This window comes from Macrobrachium nipponense, chromosome 1 (genome assembly GCF_015104395.2).
Source record: "Macrobrachium nipponense isolate FS-2020 chromosome 1, ASM1510439v2, whole genome shotgun sequence".
NCBI classification, from domain to species: Eukaryota; Metazoa; Arthropoda; class Malacostraca; order Decapoda; family Palaemonidae; genus Macrobrachium; species Macrobrachium nipponense.
The window spans coordinates 55,221,590-55,238,669 of record NC_087200.1 but is presented as its reverse complement, the minus strand read 5'-3'; the positions used below and the strand labels follow the sequence as shown (position 1 = coordinate 55,238,669).

Sequence of the window (17,080 nt, the reverse complement as noted above, 5' to 3'; positions counted from 1 at the left end):
GTGGTGATATATATATTTATATATATATATTTATTTTACTTCTTAGCCCTCATGGTATGGTCAATATGGTCTAGTCACATTGTGGTCACGCCCCCGTTGACAGATCATCTGGAGTGCACCAGCTTTATAGGTCTCTACCTCGCTGGCAACTCTAGTAAAGCAGAAGCAGACTTGGGTGACAGTAATCACGAAGTCAGCTATGCTAACAGGTGGAACCAAGATGTAAATCATCTGCATGCATTTGTTTCCCAAAATCCTTCTATTCTGTCCCTTCCCACCTCCAAAGGTGGGATTCAGCTATATATATATATCTGACAGGTAAGTTTCATGAACAAAATGATATTGTTATGATACAATAAAGTTTGTTCATACTTACCTGGCAGATATATATAATCAAGTACCCACCCACCTCCCCTCAGGGGACAGTGGAAATAAAAATTATGAATAGAAAATGGGAATGGTTCCTGATACCCGCCTCCCAGCGGCGGGAATGGGTACTAACCACCTGACCGACCACTGCGTGTGTCGGAAGTTTTTAAAATTCTGTCGGACTTCAGAAAATACAGCTAAATATATATCTGCCAGGTAAGTATGAACAAACTTTATTGTATCATAACAATATCATTTTGGGCTTGCATATACATAAGAATTATGAGTTTGTATAGTATACATAAGAATTGTCTATATTATTACTTTTAACCCTTCAGTCATGATTTTGGTATCGCTCCAACTTTCGTCACTTTATAATGCATCAGTTTAACTGCAGGGTTGCCATCAGTGTTATTTTTCAGTCTTAATATGTTAAATTTACCCTGTACATCATATTAAACTTAACTCTTGATACCAGATATGCTCCAGAGCAAATGCACTTTTGAACTTCAAATCATTACTAACAGTACAGTATCTTATTTATTATTTAGTTCAGTTTGATATTTTGTTGAAACAACAATATTAGCATGAAATAAAATAGCTAAAAATCTAAACTTTTTCAATGATCAAATATTACAACATTATTCATACGTAATTAGGTATGAGTCTCGGGTCTTACTGAAATTCCCAACCAGTTATGATTCAAAATGGGTGAATAGCCTGTCTACTGCGAACTCAAGATATAAAAGAACTCTCCAGATGAAGTGACTGCAAATACCCCGTAGTCTTTAATTAGTGATGGTGTGAAAACTCAGGGAAAATGAAAGTGAACATAGTTTATGTTGAAACCAAGTTGGAAAGAGTATTGCCAGTGAAGATGCTGTCCAGATGTATTCACATAAGTTGTATACATGAGTTGAGAATAATGAAGTAGGATGAAAAATAGAATAAAAACAATATGTAGTGACTCAGTGAAACTGAGGAAAGATACAAACAAATTTGAACATGTGCAATAGTCTAAAAGGGAATGACAGGATTAGAAATTGGGCAACGAAATGAAAGAATAATGAAGATTAGGAAAGAAGCTAATGCATATGTTTTTAGTATCTGCATTGCAAACAGGGAGATCAGAAGAAAAACTAAAACTTTGAAAGAAAGCTAATAGAACAAGGAAAGTATGGAGGATGTAATAGATAAGGAAGGTCTGGAAGAGACTACAAGTGGAATGGGATGCAAATAGCTTTTCTGCTGCAAATAATCTGATGTATGAGGTACTCTTTTCCAAAAAAAGAACACCCATAAATACACTTGGACATATACTGATGGGAGTGAGAAATCAAATAGTTCACTTAATTATTGAGTTAGGGCAATAAAAGGACTCAGGAATGTTAGGAGCTACAGAAGAACACATGTCAGCAGTAATACCAACTTGTCATTGTCACACTAAAACTGAAGTTAAAAGTACCTAACAAAAAAGTTGAAAATCTAGGTGTGATACTGTAAAGCCTTTTGAAGATGAACACGATTGGCTTTTTCTGTTGCTGTTGATTATTGATAAAGATATGCAGTTCTAGAAACCACATCTGAGGAGCAGACAGTGAGTGAGAACTGTCTCAACAATAACAAGAGGCACATGCAGACAAATTTAAGGGTGGAAGTTGAGAACTAAAAATAGATTGTTCTAAGTAATCAAGTTTAGGTACTATTGAAGTTAATCTAAGATCAAGAAGAGAGAGTATTTAGACAGGGAGATTGATGATAGCGCCATGTATTCAGAGAGCAGAATTGATGTTAAGGCAGCCCACAGAATTATTAATGAAATATTCATGGGTGAAAAGAATGAAGAATTTATGTCAGTTTAAATACTTAGGGTCTACTTTAAGCCAAGAGGGATAATGTGAGTCTGAAGTTGATATTAGGATAAATGCTGCATGGGGGAAGTAGAGGGAGGGAGCTGGAAGCAGTGCGTGACAAGAAAATGTTAATCAAGCTAAAATTCAAGATCTACAGCATAGTGATAAGACCAGTGTTAATGCATTGATTGGAAACATGGCCTCTAAAAAGAAAAGTGGAAGTTAAGTTGAGAGAACAGAGATGAGAATGCTGAGGTGAATTATGGGAATATCGCTGCTTGTGAGGTTGGAAAATGACGAAATAAGAAGGGCAGTCTTATAAGAGGCACGATTGAGATAGTATGGGACTGTGTTGAGGATGGATGATGATGAGAGAGTGAAGAGGGCTTGGGAGGAACCTGTTAGAGGAAGAAGGTGAGAGGGAGACAGAGAATTAGATGGCAAGGTAAAATGAAGGAAGATATGGAGGGCAGAGGATTTGTGGAGGATGATACCTGTGATAGAAGTTAACACTGTATACATAGAACATATACTGTAGGCCACAAATTTTGAGTGTTAAACTAAAACCCTCTTCAGACCAAAAAAAATTTGTCTCGGCTGAGTCAAAAGAAAAACCTAAAACCTCAGTTCTTATAAGAAGTAATAAACGATAAAAAGGTAATTTTAATTATACAACTTCCTCAGTATTTATATAGCTAAGACTTTCACTCACCAACAGTCAAAATCCTGAAGTTCACGGATCACACTAATTTTCTATTTGTTTTGGTTATGTATCAATACCCTGCCCACTTTCGGGGTAAGAGAGAGGAACAACATGGCAAAGAGCTCAGTTTGTTTCTGCCGGCCGATGGCTATGGTTGTCGGTTGCAGTTATTCCTGAAATTTGTTAGACTTTCCTTTTGTAGTCGGAATTGGTGAAGTACTCTGTTCTTGTATTGGCCTTCTCGGAAAATTATTTAGACAGCGTTAGGTTTATTGATAAGAACTATTTTTTGTTTTTTGCTTTTGTTTTCTTCCTTGATGACCGTCAGGTCTTAGTGTTTTCGACAGTGTTGGACACGGGTTCAGGTAGCTTTAGGTATTGCACTAGAGGTTGCAAAACTAGGGTAACCAAGGAATCGTATGATAATCACACTTTATGTACTAAGTGTAGAGGACAAGTATGTTCATTTGATAATAAATGCAATGAATGTGTTGATTGGGACGAAAGGAAGTGGAAGAGTTTGGAATCTCATTTAGAGAAATTAGAGAGAGAGGAAGAGAAAGCTTTGGTTAGGGCTAGTTCAAAATCAGCTAGTCAGGATTCTTCTGAATTGAATTCAGATTTGAATATTCCTGTTATTTCCTTACTTCCCACTCCCACTTATCTTGTTATGCCTCCTTCTCCAGTTTCCGATCCCAACCCCATCACCAGTCTGGAAGAAAAGATTGGTAACTGTTTTGCTCTGTTAGTACAGAGTATGGAGCAGCTTGTTGCGTCTGTGAAGGTCCTAATGGACAAGGCGAAAAGTGATAGTGTTGTGTCAGTGGAAGAGGTGGCTGTTCGTCCCACCGATGCTCCTGGGCAAAGGTCACTGTCACACTCCCCAGTGCTGGGGAGGAATCTGATTGGTAGCCCAAGGGAGGTCAGTTGGGTCTGCCCACAAGCAATCGCCCCCTTAGTTCAACCTGTTGTTGCTTCCTGGGTTGGAAAAGAGAGTTGATGGAAAGGTCTCTTCTTGGATGTGCATAACTTGTCAAGTTCTGATGACTCCAGCGTTCTGGGAGCAAGTCTCGGCTGTTGAAGAGAGATGCTTCAGATGCAGCCCCAGTGGTGTCTACTTAGAAGTCTAGAGATCCACGCCCCTCTTGCAGTCTTTGGGACAGCCTAGAGCCTTTTTCTTATGACTGCCTCTCGGAAGTTGACACTCCGTGGGCAACCAAGGCTCACTGTCGCTCTTCGGCTCCTCTTCAAGCTTCCGTATCTGTCATGGAGGCATGCCCATCAGACGTAGTCAAGCGCCCATTGGCGCCCAAGCTCCCTTCTGTAGCGCACCAGTTAGTGCCTGTTTGCTTCGCGCAGAAGCTTCCATCAACTCCCTCGGCTCCTGCTGTTGCTGCTGCTGAAACCGTAGATCCCATTCAGTCGAAGCTTGACAGTATTCTGCTTTTACTGAATAAGCCACTGTCTTCAGTTCAAGCGCCTACGATTCCGTTAGCGCCCGCGACGGTCCAGCAATCACCCACAACAGTTCAGCTAGTGCCAATAGGGGCTGAAGCTCCCTTGGTATCATCTCCTTGGACGCCTCGAGACGCTCCAGTGCCACAACCTTCGATAGAGGCTGTTTCAACACAGACACAAGTTGATGCAGCCACACCTCAGACTTCTACAGATGTGGATCTTTCGCCTATTTCATCTGAAGACGAAGCTACAGAGGATCAAGAGGCTCCCTTTTCAGCGTATGTGGCTCTAATGAAGTTCTTGCTCGCCACATATTCGTCTTTTTTCAAGCTGACTTCTCCAGCGTCTCCTGAAACAACTTTGGTTAAGGATAGTATGCCTTCCTTTAGCCCTGGAAGATGCCAAAGATGGTTTTTTCTTCCTCTGCAAAGCAAGCTTTTAAAGAAATAGACGTTTGGCTTGCTGAAAAGAGGGAACCAGGCAAGACCTCTTTTTGTTTTCCACCTTCTCAAATCTCCAGGTGGAGATACCTGTCATATGTTATGGAAGAGGCTCCTTCCTTGGGTGTTTGCGCCTCTTAACCCATTAATGCCCAGCGGCAGGAAATCCTGCCAGCAAGTTTAAACAGGTTTATACAAAATACTGGGAAGTTCAGAGATTCATCAACTATTAGTATATTAACAAACATGTCTAATCTTCTTGCTGACAGAGCCAAATTCTCGTAGGACTCCAAATGTAAATCTGGTGTTATTTTAAATTTTAGTGAGTGAAGAGGTCAGAATCAGCACCGTCACCTCCCTGTAAAAGAATGTATGTCTTCTTCTTACTAAATGCATTTTATGAATAAATATGGTTGAATGCAATGCTCTAAGGATGAACCTATTGAATGATACAATAGTGAACGCTGTAACATTATTCTGAAATTAGACAAGAAAGAAAATTTTTAGTGTGGCAAGATTTCCTGCCACTGTGCATTGGTGTGAACAGATTTACACCCTACCTGGATTTTTCACTAAATATTTCTATATAATAATTTCATAAAAATCTTTGCATATGTAGGACTTAATACTCATTCACAAACATACACACTTGGAATAATAGGCTCTTATAAATCCATATATATATGTGTACATGAGCACATTAGTTTGTACATTTGAACACATTTCAGATTGTTCCCTTTTTCAACACATGAATAAACTTTGTAAACCACAGTATAAAAAAGCAAATCTTAATGTTGGTGAAATTAAGGTCCCCTATTATAGGAAGCATAGAGATAAACATTTCATCAAAAGTAAAAGCTTAAGGTTTGGTTTGCTGACTTTTCTACCACTATTGCAGAAAATTTGAGAAGGTTGGCACCAAAAATGCCATTCATGGCTAGAAAAGTAACTAATAAGCAAAATAAGGTTATAAGCAAGAAACTTTCACTGGATGTGTCTGTTGTGAAGTAGAAAGACAATGAGTTGTTAGTATGGCATCCACCAAAATTAGACTTTGTCCAAAACAAAAAGCCAAACTTTGAAGAAAATTTGAGAAAGAAAAAAAAACATACTGATGTTGATTCTGTTATGGTTTATAACCATCGTACGGGTGGTGTTGATCAACAAATTTCTGCTTACAGAATCACATTCCGGTAATTGAAAATTATGGAATAGCATTAGCGTTATGGACATCACTAAGCATGGAGTCATTGCCATAATGAAGCAGTATGGAATTTGCCGCAAAGCACTCAGTTCTGTAAAGGCTTGATTCCGGATTAGCAAGCAACACAGATACAATGTCAACACGAGATCATAAAAGGTGACCAACCAAATTCTAGATGTTGTGACTGATCCAGAAGACCAACATTTCTCTGCAAAATATATTTTGGCGCATCTTCTGAAAAGCATTTTCAAGGTATTTGAAGTTTTCAACCTTCTCGACTGGTCCGTTGGTGCTCTGGCCCTCAAGATTAGGTCTTGCCCTTTGCTTTCGGAGAACCTCCTGGCGGATTGGATGCAAGTTCTCTCGTGTATCAATAAGGGCATTAGGGGCAGTTCCCATGACTTGGCCTCTCTCTACACATTGGGAACGCTCGAGAAGAGGGAGCTCTGGTGTTCCTACACATCGAAGGGAGTTACTTCCTCACAGAGATCAGCTCTGTTATTCTTCCCCTTAGATAAGAGCCACTTGTTTCCCGAAGCCACAGTGTTAGGAGAAGAAATGTACTCATGATCTCCTCACCCAGTCTTCAAAAAGATGGAGAGATCCTTCAGCAATGGTTTTGAGGCAACCTCTTCCCCCAAGAGGCCAGCCCTTTCGGGCCAGACAGAGATCCTACGCAAGATCAAGAGGAAATACGAGGTTCATTTCTAAGTGGATAAAGAAAAATTCTTCGAGGGGCTCCTCTAACAAGTGAGGACACTGTTCTCCGCACAAGTTTATGAGCCAGACTTCTAATGTTTTGGGAAGTTTGGCAGAGAAAAGGATTGTCAAGGTTCTGAAGGAAGGCTACGTTATCCCCTCCTCAGGAAGCCTCCCTTAGTCAACATGCCAGTCGTCTTAACGGTTTTATCAAGAAGATCAGAGAGGTTTTTGGCTCTAGAGGACGAAGTAACTTCTCTTGTAAGAAAGGGACCAGTAGAACTCGTTCAAGATCTTTACTCTCAGGGGTGCTACAATTGTCTCTCTGTAGTCCCCAAGTCATCGGGGGGCTAGAGGCCCGTCCTGGATGTTAGTGCCCTGAATGTCTTCATCGTAAAGATGAAGTTCAAGATGGAAACAAACCAAACAGTCCTGTCGTCCATTTGCCAGGGAGATTGGATGATGTCCATACATCTTCAGGACGCATACTTCCATGTTCCCATACACCCCCTGGTCAAGAAAGTAAAATATTTCAATTTCGTGCCCTTTGCTTCAGACTGACGACTGCACCTCAAGTGTTTACCAGGGTAATGGCTCCCATTGCAAAATGGCTCCACCTTCAGGGGATACGAATATCCTTGCATTCAGACAAATGGCTCTTAAGAGCCCGGTCAGAGTCAGTGTGCGGAGGACCTCAAAAAGACTCTCTCTTTAGTGCTGGAGTTAGGAATGCAAGTAGACTCCCAGAAATCTCAGTTGATTCCCACAAAGGAGATTCAGTATTTGGGAATGACCATAGTGACTCAGAGTTTTCGGGTTTTTCCGACCCAGAAAAGAGTAGATTCTTGCATGAGAAAGATACAACAAGTTCTGGCTTAAATGAGTGCTCGGCCAACAATTGGACGAGTCTGCTGGGGTTCCTTTCATCAATGGGGCAACTTGAGTCGCTTGGCAAACTACACCTCAGACCCCTGCAATTCTATCTGAAAGCGAGCTGAAAGAGGAAGGAGCCTCCAGACTCGCATGAACTTAGTCTGAGAGACTAAACTAGAAAAACACTCTTCGTTGTGTCCTTAGCGACTGCTGAAAAGATTAGCGAGATTCATGCACTTGATGAGAAAATAGGCTTTTTGAAAGGTAATGCTATTTGTTCATATTCCTTGGAGTTTCTAGCCAAGAACGAGTCTCCCTCTAATCCCTGGCCTTGCTCTTTTTCGATCCCTAGTTTGACAGAAGTCCTGGGTAATGACGATGAGGAAAGAACTCTGTGCCCAGTGAGGTCCTTAAAGTACTACCTTCACAGAACTAAAGACATCCGTGGAGATTTTGGCAGTCTTTGGTGTTCTGTAAAAAAAAACCCTCCGGACCTTTATCTAAGAATGCTCTAGCATTCTTTTCAAGAGACGTCATCTGAGAAGCACATTCTTCAGTTAAGGAGGATGTCCTCCCAGTCTGCAAGGCTAAAGCTCATGAGATTAGGGCAGTAGCTACTTCTGTGGCTTTCAAGAGAAATTTATCTCTAAGTTGTATTATCAATTCTGCGTTTTGGAAATGCAAATCTGTGTTTGGATCGCATTATCTCCCTGACATCGAAATGGTGTATGAAGACTGCGGTACCCTGGTTCCGTTTCTTGCGGCTGGTGTGGTGTTGGGAAAGGAAGTATAGGAAGCAACCCTTCCTAAAATATTTTTCTCCTTGATACAAAGTGTGAGGTTATATGGGAAGCCTGAAGGTATGAAGTACCTGGAGTACCCTTCAGTCCTATGTTAGGGTGGTGGTGGATATTTTATAATTTTGCTTGTAGGTAACAATTTTTTCTTGTGATATGTTGGTACTGATCCCTGGGCAGGGGCAGTTAATGTTGATCCTTTGTTAGCCATCAGAATTGTCCTTCGCTACAAAGGTCCCACTATGTAATTGGCGCTACATGCGTTTACCGCCACCCCGTTACATGATAAGATGAGTGGCAACCAGAGGCAGTATTTTCCTCCTACACCTCTCGTATCAGGTAAGGAATCGACAAACATTTTAATTAATGTTGGCAAAGTTTTTTCTATTCTCGGTCTATGTATTTTATGAATCTGAGGTAGAATTATCCATGCTTCCCACCTTCCTGCAATGTGGGAATCAGCTATATAATTACTAGGGAAGATGTATAATTAAAAATGACATTTTCATGATAAAGTTTTAATTATACTTACCCAGTAATTATATAATTGGAGCCCACCCTCCATCCCCGAGCATGGATTTTGGTGATGAGCATAAACAAACTGAGCTTTTTGCTGTGTTGTTCCTCTCTCTTACCCGAAAAGTAGGTGGGGTATTGTTACCTAGCCTAAACGAATAGAAAATTAGCGGGATTTTAACTGCTGGCGAGTGAAACTTTTACTTATATAATTACTGGGTAAGTATAATTAAAACTTTATTTTATCATGAAAATGTAATTGTTTATTTCCTTTTAATGGAATGTTATTTAGCTTGGCCATCTGGACACTTGTTTTCTACATAATATCCATTAGCAAGTGATGTCAGCTAACCTATAAGAATATGTAGTAGATTTACTTGAGATAAAATATCATTATCAGTAAGGATTGATGAGGTTCACTGTACTGTAAGTATTTTGTAATACTTTTATATTTTGTAGAATGGGTGTTTGAAATTTTAATCATACTCATTAAAGGACGTCGGATATGCATATTTTAAGTTCTAAATCCTTTACACGTCTTTAGAAATAAAAGTTTTAACTCTAGATATGGATTAACATAGATAAATTTTATAGTAATCATGCCTGTTTCCCTAACCTCTTAAGAACTGTATTGGATTTGCTTTTTGTAAACTTAATTTTTAGGAGACAGATTATGAGATTTCCAGACTTTTGTTAACGGATAAGAAGAAAATATGTTTGTGTTTGTTTTCATTGTAGATGATAGTTAAGTAGTGATTATTGACTCAGCTGATAGTTTTGGAATGTAATATTTTTTGGCCCTCCCTCTTTGTTAAGGCTGGCTGTATGTACATGTTTGGTGGAGTCAAGAATTTGGAAGAAGAGAAGAGAACAGCTCGTGTTACCAAAGTATGGTTGGTCATAGGTAAACTTCAAGATATATGTTGGGATGCTTTGTGTCATTATGCTCCAAACATAACCAGCCTTCCTCCCGCAACACTTTTGCAGATGGGCATACCTATGTATATTGTAGATAATCTACATCATCAGACACCTGCTTATGGATAGGTTCCTTGAACACATAATAAGTAAGTTCTCATGATAAATGGTTTATTTAAATGCAGTAATAATGCAATGCATTGTATAAACAGCCTTGTTTTGTTACCTTTTCAAATATAGTGAGAGGGTACGAGGCTTAAATTATAATAGATTTCTTTTTTCAGGTTTTTCTGCAATACACTTGTGGAGCACTGGCATCTAACATCCATAATATGGGTTTACTCTTATTTATATACTATGTATTTATTGTCAGTTATGTGTGGATATATATTCCCTATTATATGTTGTGGACCAATGTTCCTTTATTGTTATTTTAATAAATTGATATTTCTTAACTCTTAATGTGGTAAAATTTTATTTCATTTACATCTTGTCTTTGTATTATTTGACTGGATAGCAAGGGTTTTGTTGACATACATCTTTGTATTTATGTGACCCATTGCAGTAGTGAGGTTTTGATGTGCATTAGTTCATACTTGTCAATATAGAAAGAATTTTTTTTTATTAATGCGTTATGGACAGTACAGTACTAATTCATATAATAATTTCATCTTTTAAGAATTTAGAAGCCAATCAGGGTAACTTTAGCATATTCTGTCATCTTATTTAAAAGGAAAAGCTCCACATAATTATTTTTTGAGGAAATGTAGTTTATTTTCTGTTTTAAAGCCGTATTATTCTTATAATGGCTCGTGTTTTTTACTTTGGTTTTCGTTCGTCATTTAGGAATAAAAGTTGATGTTTTTATCATGCAACAAATTCTGATTTTTTTTGTATTGAACCAGTGGTCTTTATGTAGTTCATGCTTGAAGACAATAAGAAAATACTATTTCTCAATTTATCTACCACAAGGTTGCATGTTCCATATTGTTTATATAAAGTTCTTAAATTTAAAATAAAGCCACAATTAATTCTGCTATAGTGGCCTTGTCAACTGGGCATCATTTCAAAGTCTTTCACTGATAGAGTGTTCCACTTTAGTGAAAAGTATCAATTCCTCAGGGTTATGTTTAGGACGAGGGAAACTTAACATATAATTGCACATTATTTCAAATTTTGCTGTAATCTGCCCTCCTTTTATAAAGAAAAGGTCATCAGTAAATGTATCTATTGGCTGGAGTTGCAATGAACCCATTATAGTTTTGGTTAATTGGCTAGATGCAATAAAACCCTTGATAGTTTTGAGTAGTTGGCTGGATTTATGATAAACCCTGATGGTTTTGCAGGCTTTACCTGAAAGATAACGAATCAGCAAAGTAATCTAAATGATATATCAACAGGATCTGTGACACCATGCATAATAACCCTATTAGTTGACTGAAAAGTTTCAATACTCTTTATTTTCCCTCCAAACTTGTACAGGAATATTGTTATGTATGGATTGATTTGTCTATTAACCCTTAAACGCCGAATGGATGTATTAAACGTCGAGTCAAAATCTCCCCCGATTTCCGAATGGACGTACCATATGTCGGCTCAAAAAAGTTTTTTAAGAAATTCGCGGAAAAATACTTATAGGCCTACCAGCCAAAAACTTTTGAATCACGCGCCTTGGGGGATGCTGGGAGTTCACGGATCAAGGCGTTGTTTTGTTTACAATTGTTACGCAGGCGCGCAAGCGCGAATTTCTTTCTTATCGCACTAAAAAGTATCAGTGACACATCTCAAAAATTATTTCGTCACTTTGACATAATTTTTGCACCGTTTTAAATTATCCGTTACATGAAGTATTATATATGAAAATGTGCGCAATTTCATTTAGAATACAACAAAAAAATACTCATGATTGTAACTTTTATCAGTTTTAAAATATTTCCATATAAATAACGATAAGTGCCAAAATTTCAATCTTTGGTCAACTTTGTGACTCTACCGAAATAGTCGAAAAAACGCAATTGTAAGCTTAAAACGCTTATATTGTAGTAATATTCAACTATTTACCTAATTGACAACAAATTGGAAGTCTCTAGAAACAATATTTCGATTTATGGTGAATTTATGAAAAAACTTTTTCCTTACATCCGCGCGGTAACTTCCGAAAAAAATCATACATGCGATTGTGGTAATGTGCACATTTTAATTAGACATATTCTTCATTTTCTCTTTACATATTACACGTATTTAAAATCTGAAAGCACCAGCGTATCAGGGGTGATTTCATGTTTTAAAACACAAGATTTCATTTTATCTTGATCTCGTGAATTATGCAAAATCCGATGATGAATAAAAACAGGTATAAAGAATGAAATGTTTCTCCCTTCACTTCTACTCGTTGTAATTCCTTTGTATTTTAACTTATTGATTTCAGGAAAAGATTCATTAATTGTACATTTTAATACTGAATCCTTTGGTATGACCAAAACTTTCCTATCTTTTGTAAAACGTGAGATAAATGAAGAAATGTAAACATATTGCTAGTTTTCTAAGCTACAAACGAAAATATGACCCGCTGAGCGAGCAGTCTGCCTCCCGCTACCAGCCAATCAGAGGCCGCCAAACAAACGTCTCGTAGGCGCAAGAATCTACCTTAAATGAATCGACTATAGTAATATTCAATCCTTTACCTTCATTTTGCAACAAATTGGAAGTCTCTAGCACAATATTTCGATTTATGGTGAATTTATGAAAAAAACTTTCCTTCCCTCCGCGTGCGGATTCTCCGCCATAAATCTCCGAATTGCGTACATCGAATTCTCGGAAAATTTGCTCCGTTTCATATTAGGCATTTCATAGAGTTTTATATATGAAAATGTGCGCAATTTCATGTAATATAAAAGGAAAAATATTTGAAGGTTGTAGCTTTTCTCATTTTCGAAATATTTGCATATAAATCACGATAAATAGAAAAAAAACCACGTTCGGTCAACTTTGACTCTACCAAAATGGTCGAAAAACGCAATTGTAAGCTAAAACTCTTACAGTATCGTAATATTCAATCATATGTATTCATTTTGAAACAAATTGGAAGTCTCTAGAACAATATTTAGATTTACGGTGAATTTTTGAAAACATTTTTTTACGTCAGCGCGTTACGAATTCGTACATCATTTTGTGATAATATTTTTCCGGTGTTGCTTTTATTGTTTTACAATGTATTATATATCAAAATGATTGCAATTTAGTGTACAATACAACAACAAAAAAGAAACTCGTTAGCTTTTACCGTTTTTTTGCACAGCGTGATTTTGATACAATTATGTATGAATTTTTTTTTTCGCTACCATATATCGCATTATTTATATGATAATGATATTATTTTTCATTTCTGATGATTGCATACTAAACTTCAGGCAATGAGAAAAAAAGGAGCCAAAAATGAAATCTTAATCTTCAAAACTAAGCGCGCTGTGATTTTTTGAAAAAATTATTTTTTTCGCTTCTGCGCTCACTCAAAACCGGCTCCGGCATTCGGGGGAGTTTTATATTTTTACCACTTCGGCGTTTAAGGGTTAAGGCTGCAACTCAAATCTTACAGGAGTAAGCTAATATTGTTTGCCATTTGAGGATCACCTAGTATTCTCCCAGAAGGGGTTAGTGCCATTACTGTATTACTTAAGGTTCTTCACAGCTTGCCTTTGGCCCTTAGCTGCAACCCCTTTTGTTCTTAACAGTTGATTCATGGTGCAACTGCAAGGTGTTCCTCCTGTCACATCTTTCAAACCTTTTACTGTCAATTTCCTTTCCAGCGCTGAATGATCTCATAGGTCCCAGTGCTTGGCTTTTGGCTTAAATTCTATATTGTTCATATGTGGCACAAACCTTCTGTCTTAACAATAGGGTAAATCTTCTGGTGCCAGCTGGTAACTGGTTAAAAACAATAAAAAATTGCATATGCAAGGAATCTGTGGCATCTGGCATCAAAAGCATAGATGAGTTAGAAGCTGGTCAGCAACCATCTTGAACCCTGTGACGCATTTAGTCTTTCTTCAACCACCTTGGAGAGCAGATGTTCACTTGTGCTCTCCTCATTCCAAGCCGGTTTTTTTTTGCTAAGCCTGTGATTCCTTTCCTGCTTCCTTGTGTTTTTGGGTGTTGTGTGTTTTGTGGTTCATTATGGATTCCTGCATCGGATCTGAGAAGTCGCATGAGCGTAAAGGCATATGTTCCAGTCTTCCAAGGTTCCCGTGCTCATGCTTCGTAGCCTCCACTTTGACTGTCCCCCATACAACTTGCAGTAGGCGTTGTTCTAATTTTTGTAATATAACCAATCCATGCCTGGAGTGTTGCTCCTGTCCTGTTGTGCAGTGAAAGAACATCTCCAAGAAGAAGGAACATAGTAGGAAATCAGTGTGTCCATCTTGGGAAGGATTCCCTCTTCACCAAGTTGACACTTCTGATTCCCTTCTTTTCCAGATATTTTCCTTCTGCTGCCTCATTCATTGATCTTGTCTCCTTCCTTTTCTTCCATTCATTCGTCTTTGGAAGCATCGGGAGTTGCTCAGGGTGATATTTTGTTTAATGCTGCTCTCTTTTAGGGGAAGATATGGTTAGAGGCAGCGCCATCTTAAACCTTAGTATCAGGGTCCAATGCGCTCAAGATAACGCCTGTGTGGGCCTTCTTAGGCCTACCTGGGCTTCCCTCCTTGTATGGCCTATTGTCCCATTTCATGTCTGCATGCCTTCCAGCAGCAGTTCCCCTAGCAGTCCCCTAGCAGTCCCCCTTCATCCCTGCCTCCACCACTTTGGGTTGCATGTGCTGCTGTCTAGTGGGACACCATTGTTAACTGCATCTCATCCTGGGTTGCATTTTCCCTCGCCATCAGCAAGGCCATCAACTTGAGCGGAGTCCAACGCACCCTGTGATGTCAGTACTAGTGACGTCACACTTGCAGCTTGTTGCCGTGAGGTTTTCGCGTAGGCTGTGATGGACAAACTGGACTTTGTTATGGTAGTAGTACCCCTAAGAGGAAACGGAGTAGGTCTTCATATTCGTCTTCATCCTCTCCTTCTTCACATTTGTCTCCCCCTCCCCAGTCTCGAGTTAGACAGAGGATTGAGGATTTTGTCGCTTCATCTTCTGGGAGCCTGAGATCTGTGTCGTCTTCTTCCTCTCACAAATATAAGTATCATCTGTCCAATTAGGCTTTAGGAGAAATTGTTCCACTCTAGACCCACTAGTAAGATTGTCATCCCAAATTCAACAAGGATTCTCAAAACGCAGCCAGACTATTGGAATCTTCTTCAATCTTGAAAAAGCCTTTGACACCACTTGGTGTTTTGGCATTATTAAGCAGTTTCATGACATGGGAATACAAAGTAATGTGTTAAATTTCATCATCTCATTTCTAAGTTATAGTTATATTAGAGTTGGAAAATACCTTGTCCAATACTTTTGAGCTGGAGGAAGGCATCCTGCAAGGCATTATATTGAGTGTCACTTTATTTGCTGTGGTTATAAACAGCATTGTTAAACGTGTTTCACTTCCAGTAAAGGCATCTTTGTATGTAGATGACCTTGCTATATATGTCACTAGTTATGATGCTATTGCAGTGTGTAATTTCTTGCAAAAGTTGGTTAATGCAATCAGCAATTGGGCTGATAACAAAGGATTTTGATTCTCTCCTTCCAAAACTGTGGCAGTTCATTTTACTAGAAGTACTCGAAAGGAAGCCATCCCAAATATTAAGCTTAAAGACACTTCAATACCATTATAGTAGGAGGTGAAGTTTTTAGGGATGATTTTTGATAAGAAGCTAATATGGGCTAGTCATACTGACTCCTTGAAAATTAAGGTAAAAAATTCTCTTAACACTTAAAAGTAGTCTCAGGTTTTAACTGGGGTGCTGATATGCAAATCTAAGCTTGAGTATGGTTGCGAAGTCTACTCTTCACCAAGTGTAAGTAAACTTATGGATTCGGAAGTAGGTCATCATGCTTGTCTGGAGCATTTAAGACCTCACCAGTTGAAAGACTAGTATATACTGACACGGGAGAGCTCCCTCTAGATTTATGTTGAGAGGAGCTGGGATTGTGTACAATATATGTTCAAATTAAGAGGTTCCCCTGAAAACCCTGTGGCATCCATTCTTAAAACGATTCACACCAGTTTGCAAATGCTAGAGCATCCAAGCCTTAACATGTAAGAATTATTGCTGCAGTTGACAATGTGTCTATTAAAGACCCAAAAATTAAGGTAATAGATTGCTCTAAGTTGCCTCCTTGGTTGATCCCAGAACCATCAGTCTGTCAAAAAGCTACTGTTAAAAAATCAGTTAATGTCAAGGAAGGGAAGGCTTGTTTTCTTGATCATGACTAAATACATTTGGGTTCTGTTAAATTACTCACTGATGGATCAAACGTTAAGTTGTGTTGGTTGTGCTGCTGTTCATGGTAATAGCTCATATGTTGGCAGACTATCTAATAATGCTTCTATTTTTACTGCAGAATTAACTGCATTAGTCAAACTCTTGAGATTGTTTTTACTCTACAGGGTAGTACTTTCACCATATACTCAGATTCTTATAGTGCACTCATGGTCATAAAGCAATATAACCCTAAACATCCAATTATTCAATATACTTATTCAAGAATGGTTGTATGTAGACGCTTGCATCCAAGTTTAAATGAGCCCATTTTTGCTGGGTCCCTGCCTGTGTAGACTTTGTAGGTAACAAACTTACTGACCATGAAGCAAGAGATGTCATTACTGAAGATGACATTCAGTTCCACCATGTTCCCGTTACCGATATGAAACTGACTATTCATTCATATATAAAAAATAAATGGCAAGCGCGTTGGTCTCCTCCCCTTCTGGCTAACAATAAAAGTATAGGAAGATCAAAGTATGTATTGAACATTGACCATCAGGATTCCAACAAGTAGGGTAGAAATTGTATGTCATCCGAGAATTAGCCATACTCGATTGACCCACAGATTCCTTTTAGATGGGGGAACTACACCAATCTGTATGCAGTGTGACTCTCTTAGTGTGGAACGCACGTTTATTACATTGCCATAGGTATGCTGCAGCATGTCAGAAACATGGGTTATTGGGCAGGGATATAGCAGAACTGCCTGGTCCTGATGTAGTTGTTAATAACATTGTTGCTTTCCATAGAAACATTAACCTCTATAATAAATTTAATATTTGACCTCTGAGTACTTTGCCTGAGTACATACACTTTGGTAT

General features: G+C 38.5%; 1 protein-coding gene across 3 annotated transcripts in view; it reads left to right on the top strand.

The window, feature by feature from the left end:
* The window catches only part of LOC135219314 (kelch domain-containing protein 10-like), a 95,471-nt gene that overhangs the window by 55,203 nt on the left and 23,188 nt on the right, over positions 1–17,080 (top strand). For 2 of the 3 annotated variants that reach the window (XM_064255981.1, XM_064255979.1), the window contains exons 8-9: positions 9,729–9,979; positions 10,115–10,292. In XM_064255981.1, coding sequence (XP_064112051.1) covers positions 9,729–9,959 — 231 coding nt within the window. In that variant the 3' untranslated portion in view covers positions 9,960–9,979; positions 10,115–10,292. Of the gene's footprint in view, positions 1–9,728; positions 9,980–10,114; positions 10,293–17,080 lie in introns of those variants that run through there. The other variant, XM_064255980.1, reaches the window with a different exon arrangement.